At 47.8% G+C, this 15,335-nt stretch overlaps 6 protein-coding genes across 6 annotated transcripts; 4 read left to right on the plus strand and 2 right to left on the minus strand.

Annotated features, from left to right (window-relative positions):
• Window positions 1-452: 452 nt before the first annotated feature.
• Window positions 453-1,511, plus strand: BBBOND_0405760 (triose or hexose phosphate/phosphate translocator, putative; the record flags this gene model as incomplete). The annotated part of the gene is made up of 1 exon (XM_012914824.1): window positions 453-1,511. The coding sequence occupies one exon, from the start codon at window positions 453-455 to the stop codon at window positions 1,509-1,511; it is 1,059 nt and encodes a 352-aa protein (XP_012770278.1).
• A 388-nt stretch (window positions 1,512-1,899) lies between these two features.
• On the minus strand, window positions 1,900-6,983 carry BBBOND_0405770 (regulator of chromosome condensation (RCC1), domain containing protein, putative; the record flags this gene model as incomplete). The annotated part of the gene is made up of 13 exons (XM_012914825.1): window positions 1,900-2,996; window positions 3,039-3,555; window positions 3,592-3,891; window positions 3,929-4,072; window positions 4,106-4,174; window positions 4,210-4,300; window positions 4,338-4,498; window positions 4,534-4,880; window positions 4,916-5,173; window positions 5,212-5,353; window positions 5,393-5,914; window positions 5,952-6,196; window positions 6,233-6,983. 13 exons carry the CDS (start codon window positions 6,981-6,983, stop codon window positions 1,900-1,902), a joined length of 4,644 nt encoding a protein of 1,547 aa, XP_012770279.1.
• Window positions 6,984-7,206: 223 nt separating this feature from the next.
• Window positions 7,207-10,368, minus strand: BBBOND_0405780 (DEAD/DEAH box helicase and helicase conserved C-terminal domain containing protein, putative; the record flags this gene model as incomplete). The annotated part of the gene is made up of 5 exons (XM_012914826.1): window positions 7,207-7,300; window positions 7,338-7,630; window positions 7,668-7,745; window positions 7,786-7,865; window positions 7,905-10,368. The coding sequence occupies 5 exons, from the start codon at window positions 10,366-10,368 to the stop codon at window positions 7,207-7,209; spliced, it is 3,009 nt and encodes a 1,002-aa protein (XP_012770280.1).
• An 863-nt stretch (window positions 10,369-11,231) lies between these two features.
• On the plus strand, window positions 11,232-12,046 carry BBBOND_0405790 (bis(5'-adenosyl)-triphosphatase, putative; the record flags this gene model as incomplete). Its single annotated transcript, XM_012914827.1, has 4 exons — window positions 11,232-11,423; window positions 11,514-11,627; window positions 11,790-11,914; window positions 11,950-12,046. The coding sequence occupies 4 exons, from the start codon at window positions 11,232-11,234 to the stop codon at window positions 12,044-12,046; spliced, it is 528 nt and encodes a 175-aa protein (XP_012770281.1).
• A 546-nt stretch (window positions 12,047-12,592) lies between these two features.
• Window positions 12,593-13,355, plus strand: BBBOND_0405800 (-ATP-dependent Clp protease proteolytic subunit-related protein 1, chloroplastic; the record flags this gene model as incomplete). Its single annotated transcript, XM_012914828.1, has 4 exons — window positions 12,593-12,742; window positions 12,787-12,929; window positions 12,968-13,007; window positions 13,047-13,355. The coding sequence occupies 4 exons, from the start codon at window positions 12,593-12,595 to the stop codon at window positions 13,353-13,355; spliced, it is 642 nt and encodes a 213-aa protein (XP_012770282.1).
• Window positions 13,356-13,448: 93 nt separating this feature from the next.
• On the plus strand, window positions 13,449-15,335 carry BBBOND_0405810 (hypothetical protein, conserved; the record flags this gene model as incomplete). The annotated part of the gene is made up of 5 exons (XM_012914829.1): window positions 13,449-14,600; window positions 14,636-14,712; window positions 14,748-14,999; window positions 15,036-15,180; window positions 15,216-15,335. The coding sequence occupies 5 exons, from the start codon at window positions 13,449-13,451 to the stop codon at window positions 15,333-15,335; spliced, it is 1,746 nt and encodes a 581-aa protein (XP_012770283.1).

Here is a 15,335-nt window from a genome sequence, read left to right on the forward strand (position 1 = left end):
GGTGAGCGGCTAGCGCCTGTGGCCTTCCACGATTCTTTCTTTACTTACTATTACGGTCTCTTAAATACCTCAAAATTGGCCTTAGAATTTTTGCTAGTCAGCGACATCTACGGTCTTCTTTAGTAGTCGCACCTTCCACGTAGTAGGAAGGCGTCGTTTCTTGCCGGTGTTTTATTCCTTTCATCAACAGCTTTCTCCATTTAGTCAAATTTGTAGGCGCTGATTAATATATCAGATGTGCAAATCATTGTGTGAATTGGTGTCTGCTGTAGTTGCATGTCTATAGAAAGTGTATGAGAGTGGAAGGCTCGCCTTCTGTTTTGTCTTAATCGCATTTTGTGCGGATTCTGTCCAATACATCTTGCGTTTTGGATGCCATATAAGTATTCAAAAGGCGAATAGCTTGCATATGCCTACTTTGTAGGTAAGTTGTTGTTACTCAGGTCTCAAAAATGGAAGTCAATCAGAAGAACGTTGACGCGTCGGATGTCGCGTTCGCAAACCTACATGATGAGGAATACGAACGTGCACTTCCAGCTTCGGCATTTCCTGAAAAGCGTACTAAACGAACGTGGATAGAGTATATACTGGGACTGGATTGGTGGCTTATCATCGGTTTCGTCTTGTGGTATGCGCAAAATGCTTGTTATGTGGTCTTCAACAAACTGTTTTTGAACGAATTACCGCTGCCTTGGACCTTGAGTGCCTTCCAACTGCTAATTGGGTGGTTTTTCATGATCGTGTTTTGGGGGTGCAACATCCGAGACAAACCCAACTTCGACAACGTACGCAAATTTTTCGTCACCTTTCTGCCCATGTCGTTTCTTCATTTCCTGGTGCACGTGTCCGCAGTGATTTCTATGGGTCTAGGAGCTATATCATTTACTCACGTTGTGAAGGCGCTCGAGCCAGTGATCACTGTCATCTTGTCCATGCTGTGCCTCCACGAATTCATGAACGTATACGCGTACCTTGCTCTCATACCAATTGTTGGAGGTGTGGCGTTGGCATCCATAAAGGAACTGAACTTCAGCATCGGAGCATTTTTGTTCGCCATGCTCTCCAACGTCGCGGGAGCAACGCGCTCCATTTTGGCCAAGGTCACTTTGAAGAACAAAGCAGACATTGGAGAAAACCTTACGGCAAACAATATCTACATGATATTGACTTTGATTGCTTCGCTCATATCGCTTCCTTTCCTGGTTGGCTTCGAAGCGCGTCACTGGATCCCAGTCTGGACCAAGGCAACGGCAAATATGACGCAAAGCGAAAAACTTTGGCTCCTTTTCTATGGTTTCGCATCTTGCTTCTTCTACTTCTTGTCGAATGATAGCGCATTTTATTGCCTGGGCCAAATCAACCAAGTAACCTACTCTGTGGCAAACACTGCTAAACGTGTTTTGCTCATAGCCTCATCCATCATTGTCTTTAAGAACAAGGTCACTGGAATGGGTTATATTGGAATGATCTTTGCGGTTTTGGGAACGTTCGTCTATTCAATGGTCAAATAATTTCTCTATGCGCAAGGTTTCTCGTGATGGCCGTATTGTGTGGAGATGTCTGTGGGCTGAAATTTGGCAACACCACTCCGTATTGCTTTTCTGGGGCTTATGTTCAGGTTTCTCGGGTACTTATGCCTCATTAGCGTGATCTATTTGATCACGCGTATAACGTACGCACACAACCTTCCATCTGGACATTTCAAGAGGTCAAGAATGTTTCAAGCGGTCCCAACACACTGCGTTCCTTTGACGTCAACTTTGTGCAAGGGTATAATCCCGAAACGGGGTTGAACAAAAACATAGGAAACGCCTCATAACGCTCTGCGCGGTTACTACACTGAAAGACCATCACGCAGTTGCTGCAGCATGGAAGACCAGATGCATCCTAATCAATTTGCTACTTTGGTGGAGATTTCACGAGTTTGGTACTATGTAAATAGACCCTATTTACACAAGCAGCGTTGAGTATTGCCGGTTCGACGTATGTTTTCGTGGCATGCTCGATACAACGCGCAAGGTACTGACATCTCTCTCGAAAAGCAGCCTCAAAATTGATTTTGCATACTTCAATTTCCCGCTGCCTTTTGTACACGCGTAAGAGATAGTTACGCTGTTCTTGCCTCTCCAGAACCTTTTTAAGTATTGTTTCAGCCAATTCGCACGGTGTAACACCGCTGTCGTGAAGTTTCATGAGTTGCTCATATGCATATCTGGCCCGGCTAGCTGCGGCGTGGTTCGGCATGCCCATATTAATGTAGTGTTCAGCCAGTGTATCCATCTCGACGGCCAATTTGTCAAACCCGCCTGGAGCCATGTCTATCGGCTTTAACTCTGTGAGGGCATTCTGTATGGTGCGCGGTGGATCGTACTTGCCGAGGGGCCGATATCGTATGATGAGTGACATGAGTTTAATGCAGTCCTCCGAGCACGTAGTCTGGCGGTATGCAAGCCTCTGTGGGAGGAACACTCCTGAGAACTTGCATATTGACATATTCTTGTCGTGCATCAAAAATCTTTGCTCAATCTCCACTGGGGTTATTATCTTGTGGTATCTCAGCTTTTGGATAATTTCTTCGCCGAACACGTTGTTTATAGCCGTGTAGTTTCCCTTCGGCATCATCCCGTCCAAAATTTTGCAGAGTGTATCATGTGCCGAAATGTTGAGATATTTCATCTTGGTTGCGCAACAATTTACGAATTGCGCGATCGTCCATCCTGGCAATTCAATGCTTATTTTTTCAAGCTCGAACTGGGACTTGAAGGTCTCCATTGTTATGTCAATGTTGAACGTGTCCTCAACACTCAATAACGTCTTGATGTATTCCAATAGCATGTTTGAAACGTTGCGATACATCGCCATTGTCATACGATTGACCTCCTGAGATGCATGAGGTTCCATCCGAAGGCTAGGGTTCGCAATGTAATCAAAAAATTGCGACGCAGTCGTGAAGTTAGACACCACTGCTTCATCATCGAGGTTGTATCCGTGGGATGCTGCGACCAATTAACGGGTCAATTGGAGGGAATGAATCTTACCTGCCATATCTACGGCGCTGCTGAAGTATGGCTGTAACACGGAGTATACGAATACCGGTATCAATGGGTAGATGGAAACGTTTTCTAGAGGCACGCTAGGAAGCGCCCAGCCCGAGGGGATATTGAACTTGACCATATTGTGCATCCGCTTGAACGCCAGTTTAATATATCTTGGCACTGTGATAATTGTAAGGATCTTGTTCAGATGCAACAGGAATTTGGTGAAGTTGTTCAGCTCCTCGCTATTGGGTGCCGCCTTACATGGTAGCACTAACCGGTGCTGCTTCATGAAGGTTGCAAAAGACTCGTTGAACTCGTACGAATAGAATGTGCGAGCGTTAGGCGCAGAGATAACTTTGGATGCTGCGTATATCCTCAGCATTTGTGCAAACGGGGAACTTGAAGCGTTTAGTGGCGCATGTGGCTTGAAGCACAGTTGGAGCTCTTCACGCAGCAGGGTAAACAAAAGGGCGACGAATTGCATGTGCACCCTTGGTTTGTCCATACTGGCATAAAGCTACACAGTTTTGAGGTTATACGCGCATGCACTTACGCAAGTAACAAAATCTTCAACCATTGTGATTGCGTTCCCGAATAGGCAGAGCCTAACAAGATATGCGGGTTGTAGGAATACTATTTGAACAATCTGCTGTATCTGCGGCATCAATTGCGTGTACACCTTAAAATGCCTGTCAAACAAACTCGGCGGACGGGATTGCGGGCGACCAATGTTGCCTATAAACCCTTGTATGGCTGCCTCCAGTTTGGACTGCTGGGCATTCATTTCACCATGGTACCTGTCCAGCTCGAGTATAAAGTCTACATGGTGTTTCAAACACTTGACAAGATCGTCCTGCAGCTTGTAAGCGGTGCTGTATGAGTTACCAAACCTCGAATGACTTCAACGACGACTCCCAACATAGGCGCTCTTCGTTTTGCAAAATAATTTGGAGGCTTTTCCAATCCACCACACTCTTGTCCTCGGTGAAATGCAATTCATTTATAAGCGACTCTACTGTCAACGCAAACGCAGACTGCGCCTTGTTAAATGTCCACTTTGCACTTACCAGGTCGTTGTTCGTGGTCATGTTGTCAAATCTGTTCAACATATCACCGACCAGACTCATAGTGGCAATCTGAATTGCTATGCGCGTTAACGGTTTAAACCTACAGCTGTGGGTTTGTAAGTCACCTTGTCACGCGTTTCACCGATTCCCAAGCGGCCATCAGATGATGTACCCCAGGCATACGCATCTCCGTTGCTGTGGCATGCTATGTAACTGATTTGCGTAACCTTACACTGTTGTACACGCAGCGAACGACCGCGACGTTGCTATAGACAGAACGGGGGATTCGATTGTCACCAAGGATGGTCTTTCAATGAAACCCGTTGATGCGACATCTTTAGACGTAACAGGGACCCCTAATTGCCCTGAAGAGTTATCTCCCCAAGCGATCAGCTGATTAAGATAAACAAACAGATGCTTTTACCTACGTGTCCTTGATCCGTGATGACGAAGGAATGATTCGATGATGCAGCCACGCTATGAACTTTGGCGACTCCCGATTGGCTAGGTAAATTGGCAACCAAGGTCGGCTCGACAAGAGTATCATCGCTTCCATTGACGTAGGCGCCCTTTCCCCAACCGTAAAGATCATGTTCCATAGATACGGCCAGTGAGTGAGAAGCGCCCACAGCCATATCTATAAACTTAAGTCCGCTTTTTACGCAGGTAAATGTATTCACTCCCGCCGTATCGCCAGTTCCCAGCCTTCCATCCGCTCCCGACCCAGTCGAGTACAACGTCCCATCGTGCTGCAGGAGTAACGAGTGAGTATTGCCTGCAACATTTGATGGCACTTATTATTCGGCGAACCTAACACGACCTTGTAAACGCCTGATATGTACGTTATTTTGCGCGGCGTCATTATAACAGCATTCGTGCATTCGTCCCCAAGTCCCAACTTCCCTCCAGACGAGGAACCAAACACCCATGCCATGCCCACTTCATCGTTCTCGAAGCCGTCGTGTTTCGCCGTTGTCACACAGCAGCTATTGTTGAACCCTGCAAATGCCTTTATAGCATATTCCAGGGATATCACGTGCTCCGGGAAGCCCCTGGGCCTGAGGTCACCTGCATGTGGTGATGGCGCTTTGGTTATCACGACAAACCTAATCCAAGCTGTCCCGAGTCATTTTGTCCCCACGAAAAGACCAGTCCTTCGATGGTTACCGCTATTGTGTGGTTAGATCCGCATGCGATACTTCTGATTTTTGTGCTGAAATAGTTTAGAGGCCTGGGTTCGTTGTACGTCTGAATAAATTGCATTAGTAATGTTGAAAAGTTTCTTACCTCGGCGTTTGCAGTATCATCTGAAAATCCGCTCCCTTTACAAGCTCCCCAAGTGTACACAGTTCCGTTACAAGTAAGCAACGCCCCGTGGGCCGTGCCAACTGAGAGCTGTTTTATTCGTCTTTCATCAGCCACATTAGCGGCATTCAATTCGAGAGGTGATTCAGATTTGTGTACATCTTGCGTTTGCGACCGTTGCTTTAATATAGGATCCACGAAAACCCTACTCCTGAGTTCGGCCACGAACTTGGGATGTTGGAAGTCAGATACGTTACCGTGTCCCAACCTGAAACAGCTCCCGACACCCCAAGTTAGTATATCTCCATAAGCGTTGACGGCTGCACAGCTATATGGGCCTGCTGCGATATATACGTTCTTCGACCCGGCCTCCGTGACCTTCTGAGGAACGTGTGCGATTTTTGGCACATCGGCTGACGTCGACATGCAACCCAGCATATGCCCCCATTGATATATACATCCTTCTTCAGTTAGCGCCAACGTGACGCCTGCACCACATGCCACCTGGTTATTTTGTGAGCTACAAAGATATGTAGCATACCTGAACTACTTTCGTGTCACCAAGGGCCTCAACCAAGGTAGGTATAACCGCGTCATCTACCGAGGTTCTGCGCCCAAGCTTACCGCCTTTTGAAGATCCCCACGTATATACTTTCCCGTCGCTATCTATACACGCTGAATGTGTGTCACCACACGCGGCCTGTTTCACTTGGTGTTCATCTAGAGATCCGACCATCTTGGGGGTGTACTGCGTCCTAGTATTCCCTATTCCAAGTCTGCCGTTTCCTGTGAGTTGCTATTAAATGCGTGTTTTGCTGTTACCTCCATATCCCCATGCCCACAGTTTGCCCGCATCGTCGACGCCAAATGAGTGACGGCATCCAGCAGCACAACTTGTCATGAATGTTTCATATGGGAATCGCACTCTGACAGGGGTGTAGCTATTGTGGCTTTCCCCTGTACCTAGGACGCCGAATGAACCCATACCCCAGGAGAACAGCGATCCATCCACCGTTGTCACCAGTGTATGGTTGGCTCCGCATGCAAGCGAAATAACATTGTGCTTGAGGTTCACCGATAGTCCGACTGGTTGCGGCTCCGCTGTACACCATGCCGATTCTGTATCGGATGTTGTGCTGTATGGTAGATTATGCGATGACTGTGCGTGGTCGTCGATATCGTATCCCAGCCGGCCCGCGGTGCCTAGGCCGAACGTGTATACTGTACCGCCTGAGACACTCGTTGCACCATGTGGCATCACGAGAGCTGCAGAATGATAATCCCCGCACGACACTTGCAAAACGTTTTTCTGTTTGAAGAAAGGTACGGCTTTGGGTGTTTTTGCCAAGTTGGTATTGAGTCCATGTCCAATACAGTTGAAATTCCCTTTTCCCCAAGAATACAGATTGAATTCGGCATCTTTGACGGTGTCATGTCCAGTCGAAAATGCATTTGCCTCCCCTAATGCCACAGATTTCGTAACGCAGAGTGCATGGTTGAGGCCAAGGGCAACCACCAGAGCTGCCTGTGGCCGTTTTTCGGTGACATGGTCACCATCCACATCACTACTCATGTTAATTCACCCATGGCTACTAACAAAAGACATATGTGTGAGCTCCAAGCCTCCCACCCAGCAGTATGATCAGACACGACCGCCGCGGCAACGCCGCTACGCGGCGTAGACAATCAGCCATTTATCAACATTATTACTTCCAATTTGTGTGATATGATACTACTAGTCGAGGTGTGTTGGTGTAACGTTCACAGAGTAATCGAAAGCCCATTCCTCCGTGTGGCTATAGTACTGAGTACCTCCCGGTCATCTTCTGCATCACAGGCTGCCCATATTGCGGTATCGCGGCTGACTGTACGATCTTCCTCAATTCGCTCCTGCAAATTGCTGTGTAATGCGGTAATAATGACTCACAATGCGGATTGGACGCTCACAACGCTCGGGCCGGATATCTCTATATACAATCCCTTGGTGCCTCCCAGCACGTTCAAGTTGCGCGTAGCCGTCTCAACCGGTATATAACGGCCTTTTACTTGTAGCGTAACGCCTGCTTGCTCCATCACATACGACAGCACCTCCTTGTTCGTGATGCGATGCCTGACCAACTCCGGGAACGAGTTGATGTCGAATTCGTCATGCGCGTACCCAGTGTTGGCATCGATGTATCCCGCACAAGTGAGACCCTTAATCATGGGTTCCGGTTCGCGCTGTAGAGGGTTTGAAATGCAAAGAGGTGAAACAAACCGTGATTATGGGCTTGTCGAAGGGGTTAGTTTCCTTCTGTTGTGTTTGTGTCAAAGAAGACTGCAATCCGCCGGAAGACTGATACAAAAAAATGTGAAGGGTAAAGATTTAGACTTACCGTTTTGATATTTGCTATACCACCAGTTGCATTTTCGGCCAACGCTGCCTCCTCCTCTTCGTCCATGTCGTTATTGAAACCTAATATACACATAGAACACAAGGACATTGTGCACTTACCAAGAGCTTTACATGCGTATTGACGCTCCTGCTGCTGCCGTGACTTCTCGGCGTCCGTAAACTTGAACCCACGGCCACCGAATCCGCCCCCGATGCGCACCTTGTGTTTTCCGTCCAACGTTGCTAAGTGTGCCTCAGCGAGATGTTGGAGATCCATTGGCACCTCTTGGTTAGACGCTTTAAGTGCTTTAATGATATCGTGCGACTTCGCGCCTTCCTCAGGCGTAATGAACGTGTAGCTCGTGCCGATGTTGCCTGCTCGCCCAGTTCTGCCCACTCGGTGGACGTAGTCTTCGATGTGATCCGGTGTTGCGTAGTTGATGACTAGGACGACCGACTTGACGTCGATCCCCCTTGCTGCGATAGATGTTGCAATGAGTATCCCCTTGGTCCCGTCTCTGAAGTCTTGGAGCGTGAACTCCCTATCAGTCTGGTCCTGACCTCCATGTAACACGGCACACTCGTAACCATGTTTTATAAGTTCTGCAAACATATTGTCGGCGTCTACCTGTCTATTGACGAAAATTATGATGCTGCCGTGCTCATGCCACTCCCCTAGCAGTTTGAGCAACGCATAGATTTTCTGATTCTCCCGGAGCACCATGACGTGCTGGTCCACTTGCGATGCACTCTTTCCCGACTCTCCAACAACTACTTGCAGAGGCTTGGTGAGGATTTTCTTCGCCAGAGCCTCGATGGTTGGAGGGAAAGTGGCTGAAAACAGAGCGGTTTGCCTGTCCGGTCGTACATTGTCAATGATGGCGCTAATCTGCGGACTGAACCCCAGGTCGAACATGCGGTCGGCCTCATCGATGACTACGAAGGTGACCCTCCTCAAGTTGGTGACCTTTCCGTTGCTGATGGTGAGAACCTCTATTAGCCTCCCCGGTGTTCCACAGACTATTTCCGCCCCTCTCTTTAGCGCATTGAGTTGTTCACCTATTGGAGCTCCTCCGTAAACAGCCTTGGTGCGCAATCCGACAAGTTTCGATAGTTTCGAACTCTCCGCCCCAATCTGGCTGGCAAGTTCCCTTGTAGGCGCAATAATAAGCACAATCATACCGTCGTTTTCTCTCAGCTTGGGCTGGTATAGAACATGCCTGATGGCAGGGAGCAAGTAGGCTAGTGTCTTTCCCGAACCGGTTTCTGCTATTGCCAGGACGTCGCGCCCGCACATGAGGGCAGGTATGCATTGCATCTGAATAGGAAACGGCTTCTCGTAGTTGCGATGTTGTAGAAGCGCTAGTATTGGATCAGGCAGCCCGCACTGTGAGAAGTTGTAAATAGGTCTTGGGCATTGCTTCCCCCGGACCCTGATGTTTCCATTTGCCTTCCTGAAAGCGTCCACTTCGTGTTCCTTCATCGCAGTTATTGCTGAGATCTGCACATAGAAATTCTTCTTGAAAGGAGGGTAATCAATCGTAGAATGGTCTACCTTGGGCATCTCAATTCTGCTTCGAGTGCTGCCCTTGAACATTTCGGAATAGTCTACAGTCTGCGTTCGTTCGGGTTTTTCGTCATCGCTGGATATTACACCATCGTCACCGTCGTGTTGTTTTGAGTCCCTCTTAGTTTTGCGCCGCAGCTGTGAGAGGAACTCCTCTTCACAGTCTTCACCTGCTGCTTCGGGTTCGTTGGACATGGCCATAATTTCTTCCAACGTCACGGATTTCCCCACGTCCGATGATATGCTTGAGTTAGGGTCCAATATGGGTGCGAGTTGCACATGTTTCAACTCCTCCTCACTCTCCTTGAGTATGTTCGTCATGTATAAGTCCAGAGGATCAACATCTCCCGCATCGGCGCTATCTTGCGCATCCTCCTTTCCCTGCGCTTCTGTTTGCACCTGGAAGAAACTTTCAAGCGCATTGTTTTCCACTTTCTTAGATTTGGCTGCGCCAAGTTTCAACGACAGTATCTTGGTTGCCCCGCCACCATTGGTCATGGAAGCACGTAATTTCTTCTCCTCTGCGAGCTTTTTAAAGCGAGCTAGACGATCCAACTTTGCTGCATCCTTGTCAGGCAGTTGCTTTTGAGCACTGGCATCAGTGGCAGTTTCCACTGTGTGTTGTGTTTGTCTATCCGAGTGAGTGCGCTCATCCTGCTCTGCGGGATATTTGGTAGATTCCGCAGACCGCCCATCTCGCAGCGCCGCATCTGCATCGTCACGAGCATCACGCTTCGAATGCCTGCGCTCTGATGACTTGCGCCGGTCCTTGTGATGGTCACGTGAGCGAGAACGGTACCTCTTGGATACCTCTTCATCGCCGGAAACGTCCGAGTGCAAGGAGTGTTTTCGACGGCGATCGCGGTGTCTTCCATCTATGCTTGGCGATCTAGATCGACCGTGCCTTCGTGAATGTCGCGATTTTGCCTCGTGCGGCGACCTGCTGCGGTGTCTATGTGACCGACCGCGGCCGTCGTCTCCTCGAGACCGCTCATAAAGGGACCCACGGAATCCCATTCAGGATTAACTATTTCGAAATTTGCACGTTCCCTGTGCTTTGTTATAACATTGCTAGGCTGTCAATTCCGTGCCTAGCCGTTGCATGGGTGCAGCATCAGGGGAGATCCACACATCGGACCACGCGCCCTACGGCTGCCAGAAAAGCGCATAACAGCTCATTTTCTCAATACGGATTCACAGAATGGATATGTTTAAACACGAGGCGTTTACATAAGCGTATTTTGGGGAAATGTGCTGGCATTAATTGCGGACCTATTCTGCCATGTGTCGCGCCCTTTACTCACGTTGATGTTGCTGCTGAATGGCAACCTTCCTTAAACGAAAACACGGTTGACGCTACTAGTTGTCGCATGGAGGTGACTTATGCACCTCGATTTAGGTTTCCGGAGGAAACAACGAAGGGAGTGCGTTGCATAATGATTCGACACGCTGTAGTTACGTATCCCGTTCTACGATAACATAAGCTTATTATGCACAGATTTTCAGGGGTCTATAAGTGCTGATAAGACCCCTTTAAGTTCTGCGATTGGCTCATATATAGAGCGCGGTAGCATAATGTTAATGTTTTAGATATACGTATGCTGCCCGCACAAAGTGAAAATGGCAGCAGTTTTCTCCTCTGGAGATGCGCGACGTTGGTCAAACCCCATTTATAATTCCCTTTATCCGTGGAACCCCGCTGCTCACAACAAATCGCAGTCGATTCATTATTTACAGTCCATATTTTTGTACATTTCCAATAGCTATTAAAGTAGGTTTTTTGGTAGTGCTATAACTGAGTTTTGTCGCCTGAAGCCGTCCAATTATACCTGCGTCGCTCTTGCTAGTCACAGTCCTGTCTCGTGGGATACGCCATCACAATGACGACACATCACTCTAGAATATTGTCAACCATTACTTCCGTCATTCCTGAAGAGGCTTCGTTCCTTTTTGGTTCGCTGACGCTGCCGTACACGCAGGTCTTAGCCAAGTCCGAACTGAGCTACGCCTTCGTTAACATAAGGCCGTTCATGCCGGGGCACACGCTGGTGTCCCCGTTGCGAGTTGTTAAGGTGTGTGTTGCGTAGCGGTTATTCCGCAGTGCTACGTGTCTGTCTACAATCGCCGCGACCTGTCATGCGTTGTCGCCCATCTTCTCGTAGAGATACCGGGATATGACTGCCGAAGAGCTATCCGATTTCAGCGCTCTAGTTCAGATCACTGCTGAAGCTCTAGAATTAAAATACGGTGCCACGGCCAGTACAATAGTTATTCAGGTGGGTGTGTAGGCATTGCACAAAATCGAAACGTTGGTTGGTTTTGATGTCGAACCGTATTATCGGCGTAATACATCTCGTTTATGATAATTGTACGCCTGTTTTGAGCAGATACACTGTCCGATGCTAAGGTGTGCAACGCGTTTCCATAAATTCTGACAGGATGGGAAGGCAGCCGGCCAGACAATACCACATGTGCACGCACACGTAATCCCAAGACACGAGAAAGATTTGGAAAATCCGGATTCCATTTATGACGAGCTGGAGAAACCCACTAACAGGCTATGGTATGTCCACTGTTCACTAAGCGCAAATAATACAGGACCGACGAGGAGATGGCGGTTTGTGCAAGGGAAACACGACCCTTTGTGGACAAAGTGATCGAAGAAGGCGCGTTGGGTTGCCTCAAGCCCACATAGGTGGTGGTGTCAATCATAGGTTATACTCTCGACACACATGCATACATATACCGGTTACAAACCCCTTTTCCAATGCGCTCCAAACCAAAAATTGCGCACACATCAATATTATACGTACTACGAATTCGTACAATGTTTGAACAGGCCGCGGCGCTTAGGCGCGCGTGTACCGTTGTATGGTCTTCCTTAAAAAGTCCTGCCCCGCGTTAGCACACAACTGTACTATAAACCTTTTGCGCCAGACATTTAAACAACACATAATGTGCAGGGCCCGTTTTTAAATGGTCAATAGAATCCTATCCATACTGCGCACGGTGCCGGCCTTCTTACTATGTTTGCTTTATGACAATGCCATTTCCGTCAATATAAGCCACAGTAGACATATCTATTTTCCTCATGCTATTTCTAGCTCTAGAGAGCCTCGCCCTGTAAACAATTGCTGTATTAGGTCTACAGTAGGCGCTATTAGGGATGGCTTGCCTTCGTTTGCCTTCCTGGCTGCTGGACTAAGGTCGTTACCTCATCATAGCGTAGCAAGCACGGTCAATGTTCGTAGAGGAACTCAACGAGATGCCAGTAAGTGAATCGTTTCTTTACGCTCCACTTGTTGCAGTACCGAGAAGCAAACCGCCTGATATAAGTTCGGCCCTATTGAATGAGCGTACCATCTTTATTGGATATCCAATACAGGCTGAGGTGAGACGCAAACACCTCATCGCTATTATGTTTAGGTTGCGCAGCTGGTGATAGCACAACTGCTTTATCTGGACCACGCATCACAGAAGCCTATAACAATATACATCAACAGTGACGACAGTCCGGTAAACGAAGACCCATTATCCAGCTGCGATATATACGCGCTTAACATCGTTGATGTTATGAGGTATTGGTTACCAAAAAATCCCACACCTTCGCGTGCAGTTACGTGAAGAGCGACATAATAACAGTGAACTTGGGCAAGGTTGGTTTAAATTTGCCTCGAAAGTTCGAATTGTTGTAGGCGTACGGATCAGCTGCGTTGATTTTGGCATCAGGCACACCGGGCAAACGGTTGGCACTTCCAAATTCATTCACGGCGTTGCGCCAGTCTGCGGTTTCCTTAGAGCTCATGCCAGCTGCAGACATCTGCATATACTCGAAAGAAATATTGAAGGCGAGAAGGCAAATGATATGTATGCTGGCTAGGTGTTGCGGAAAAGGTGAGGATGATGTATTGCAGACTATACAGCGCGGATGTTATATGGGTGCTCAACAAGCTGTTGAATACGGCTTAGTCGACAAGATTATCGACGAATACGCTGTAAATTGATGGGGAATGAGGTAGCGGGTGCATGCATTTCTCACTCACGTAACGTTGGCCAATACACAGATTGTCATCCTTAAAATGTCACTGCCAGCCACAATGTGGCGCTGTCGCTGGCTTTCGTCTGGCACTTCGACCAAAATATTGAAGACAAATGCCGCCACTAAAATGCACAACAAATTAGACCAATTGCTTCGATTAGGGGCGCAAGATGCGGCTGTAAAGCATCGAAACGAAGTTATGGACATAGCAAAGACTCTTCTGGAAAATCCGTTGAATGTGAACGAAGAGGCAGAGATCGTTGCCAAATTAAAGCGCTTCAAACAACTGGGCGAACCTTTCTGGCTAGATTACATGTCTAGATTAGAAAACCGCATAAAGTCAACACACAACATAGCGCCTCCGAATCATAATCGCGAAGCTTCCGGTGCTGCAAGCGTTGGTAGGCTAGACACGAACATTCGTGGTTTATTGAAGTTGGCTAGATCACTCAGTGACGAAAATGTGTCATCGACAGCCGTTGCATCGTTTTTTGCAAAGTGGATTAAAAAACACATATACGACTTGGTACCGGGCCAGCTGGAATTATTAAACGGCCTACTTGAGTATATTTTACGTACTGGCCAACAAAATCAACTATCACCAGCGGATTTCGACCCCTTAGCCGAGTGCTCTTGGGAGGCTGAAACACATCTGCTTGTCGATACGTTGTACCTTCTAGGAAAACTTGGTATCAAGAACGACACTGTGCTCACCACTGTAGGTAGAGCGATTCACAACGATATTGCGATTGGGAAATTGAGTGCATACCACAAAACGAAGCTTGCCAGAGCCTACGCTTTGCTCAAACACAGTCACATCACGTTCTATTCACATGTGGCCGAAGAACTCCGCGTAATATTTCAGGGGAAGGATATAGGAAAGTATTCAATGGCAGGTGTTACCAGGGGAAGCGATTACGTTGAAGGTCTAGGGTCAGCTGCGTTAGCTCATCCCAGCGGCGTTATATGTGAAATACTTCCGCGAATAAATACAGACTCAAACGTTGCCGGACAGCAAGGTACAGCGGAATCGATCGCATTCAAAGGTTTGACGGAGCAGTTGTACAGTGATGGTCAAATCATTTATATCTTGGATTCCATGCTTTACCTAAATCTGCATCATCTCGAGAGGTACTTTGTGAGATTGCTCTCCAGCGCGATCAAACACTGCTATACAACACAATCTCTAGCCCAGTTTGATGTGGAGCAGGTGGGCGATCCGTCGATTTTTGCAATGGCTTTCAGCTTCGGAGCGCAATCACACTGCTTGCTCAATGCGGGAAGACCGTGGATGACACTGTTGTGGAGTTCATTTCACGAAGGTGGGTCGCATGACATATCGATATCATTGTTGTAGGTTCATGCAGTCATACGTCGACGGGCATGCCAGTAACGCCCAGCTGACACTTTTTCTAAAGGACCTTGTGAAATATACGCGTCACGTAACCAAGAAAGTAAATCGACGTGGGCGCACATGTTTCAAATCAGCGTTTCATGCGCCCACATGGTTACGCAAACCCTTGTCTGAAATGGAGGACGCCCCAGGTGGAAATGCTGCGCCGTCGATGCTGGAGTCGTTGTGTACTGCAATCTGCCAAAATGTGCACAGGTGATGCTATATCGTGATTGTAATATCTGCATACAGTTTCGAAATGGTCGATTTAACGTCCTGTATTCGGTCTGTGGCGTATTTAGGTTTGAGAAACGAGAATTTCTTCAAGGCATTCATCCCCTTCTTCAAAGACAAGATCGCTTCGGTGAATCACCTCGGCATAACGAATTTGACCCAGGTACGTTTACAGCAGGGTGAATTCAAGCTTTCCAGGCATTTATTAAAGCGCAAATCAGGGACGATCACCTGTTTTATCTTATGGGCCAGCAGCACCAATTATCTTTGCTTGCTGACGATAAAGCACACAAGTTATATGTCAAACGCATCGGGTAA

This window comes from Babesia bigemina (genome assembly GCF_000981445.1).
Source record: "Babesia bigemina genome assembly Bbig001, chromosome : V".
NCBI lineage: Eukaryota > Apicomplexa > Aconoidasida > Piroplasmida > Babesiidae > Babesia > Babesia bigemina.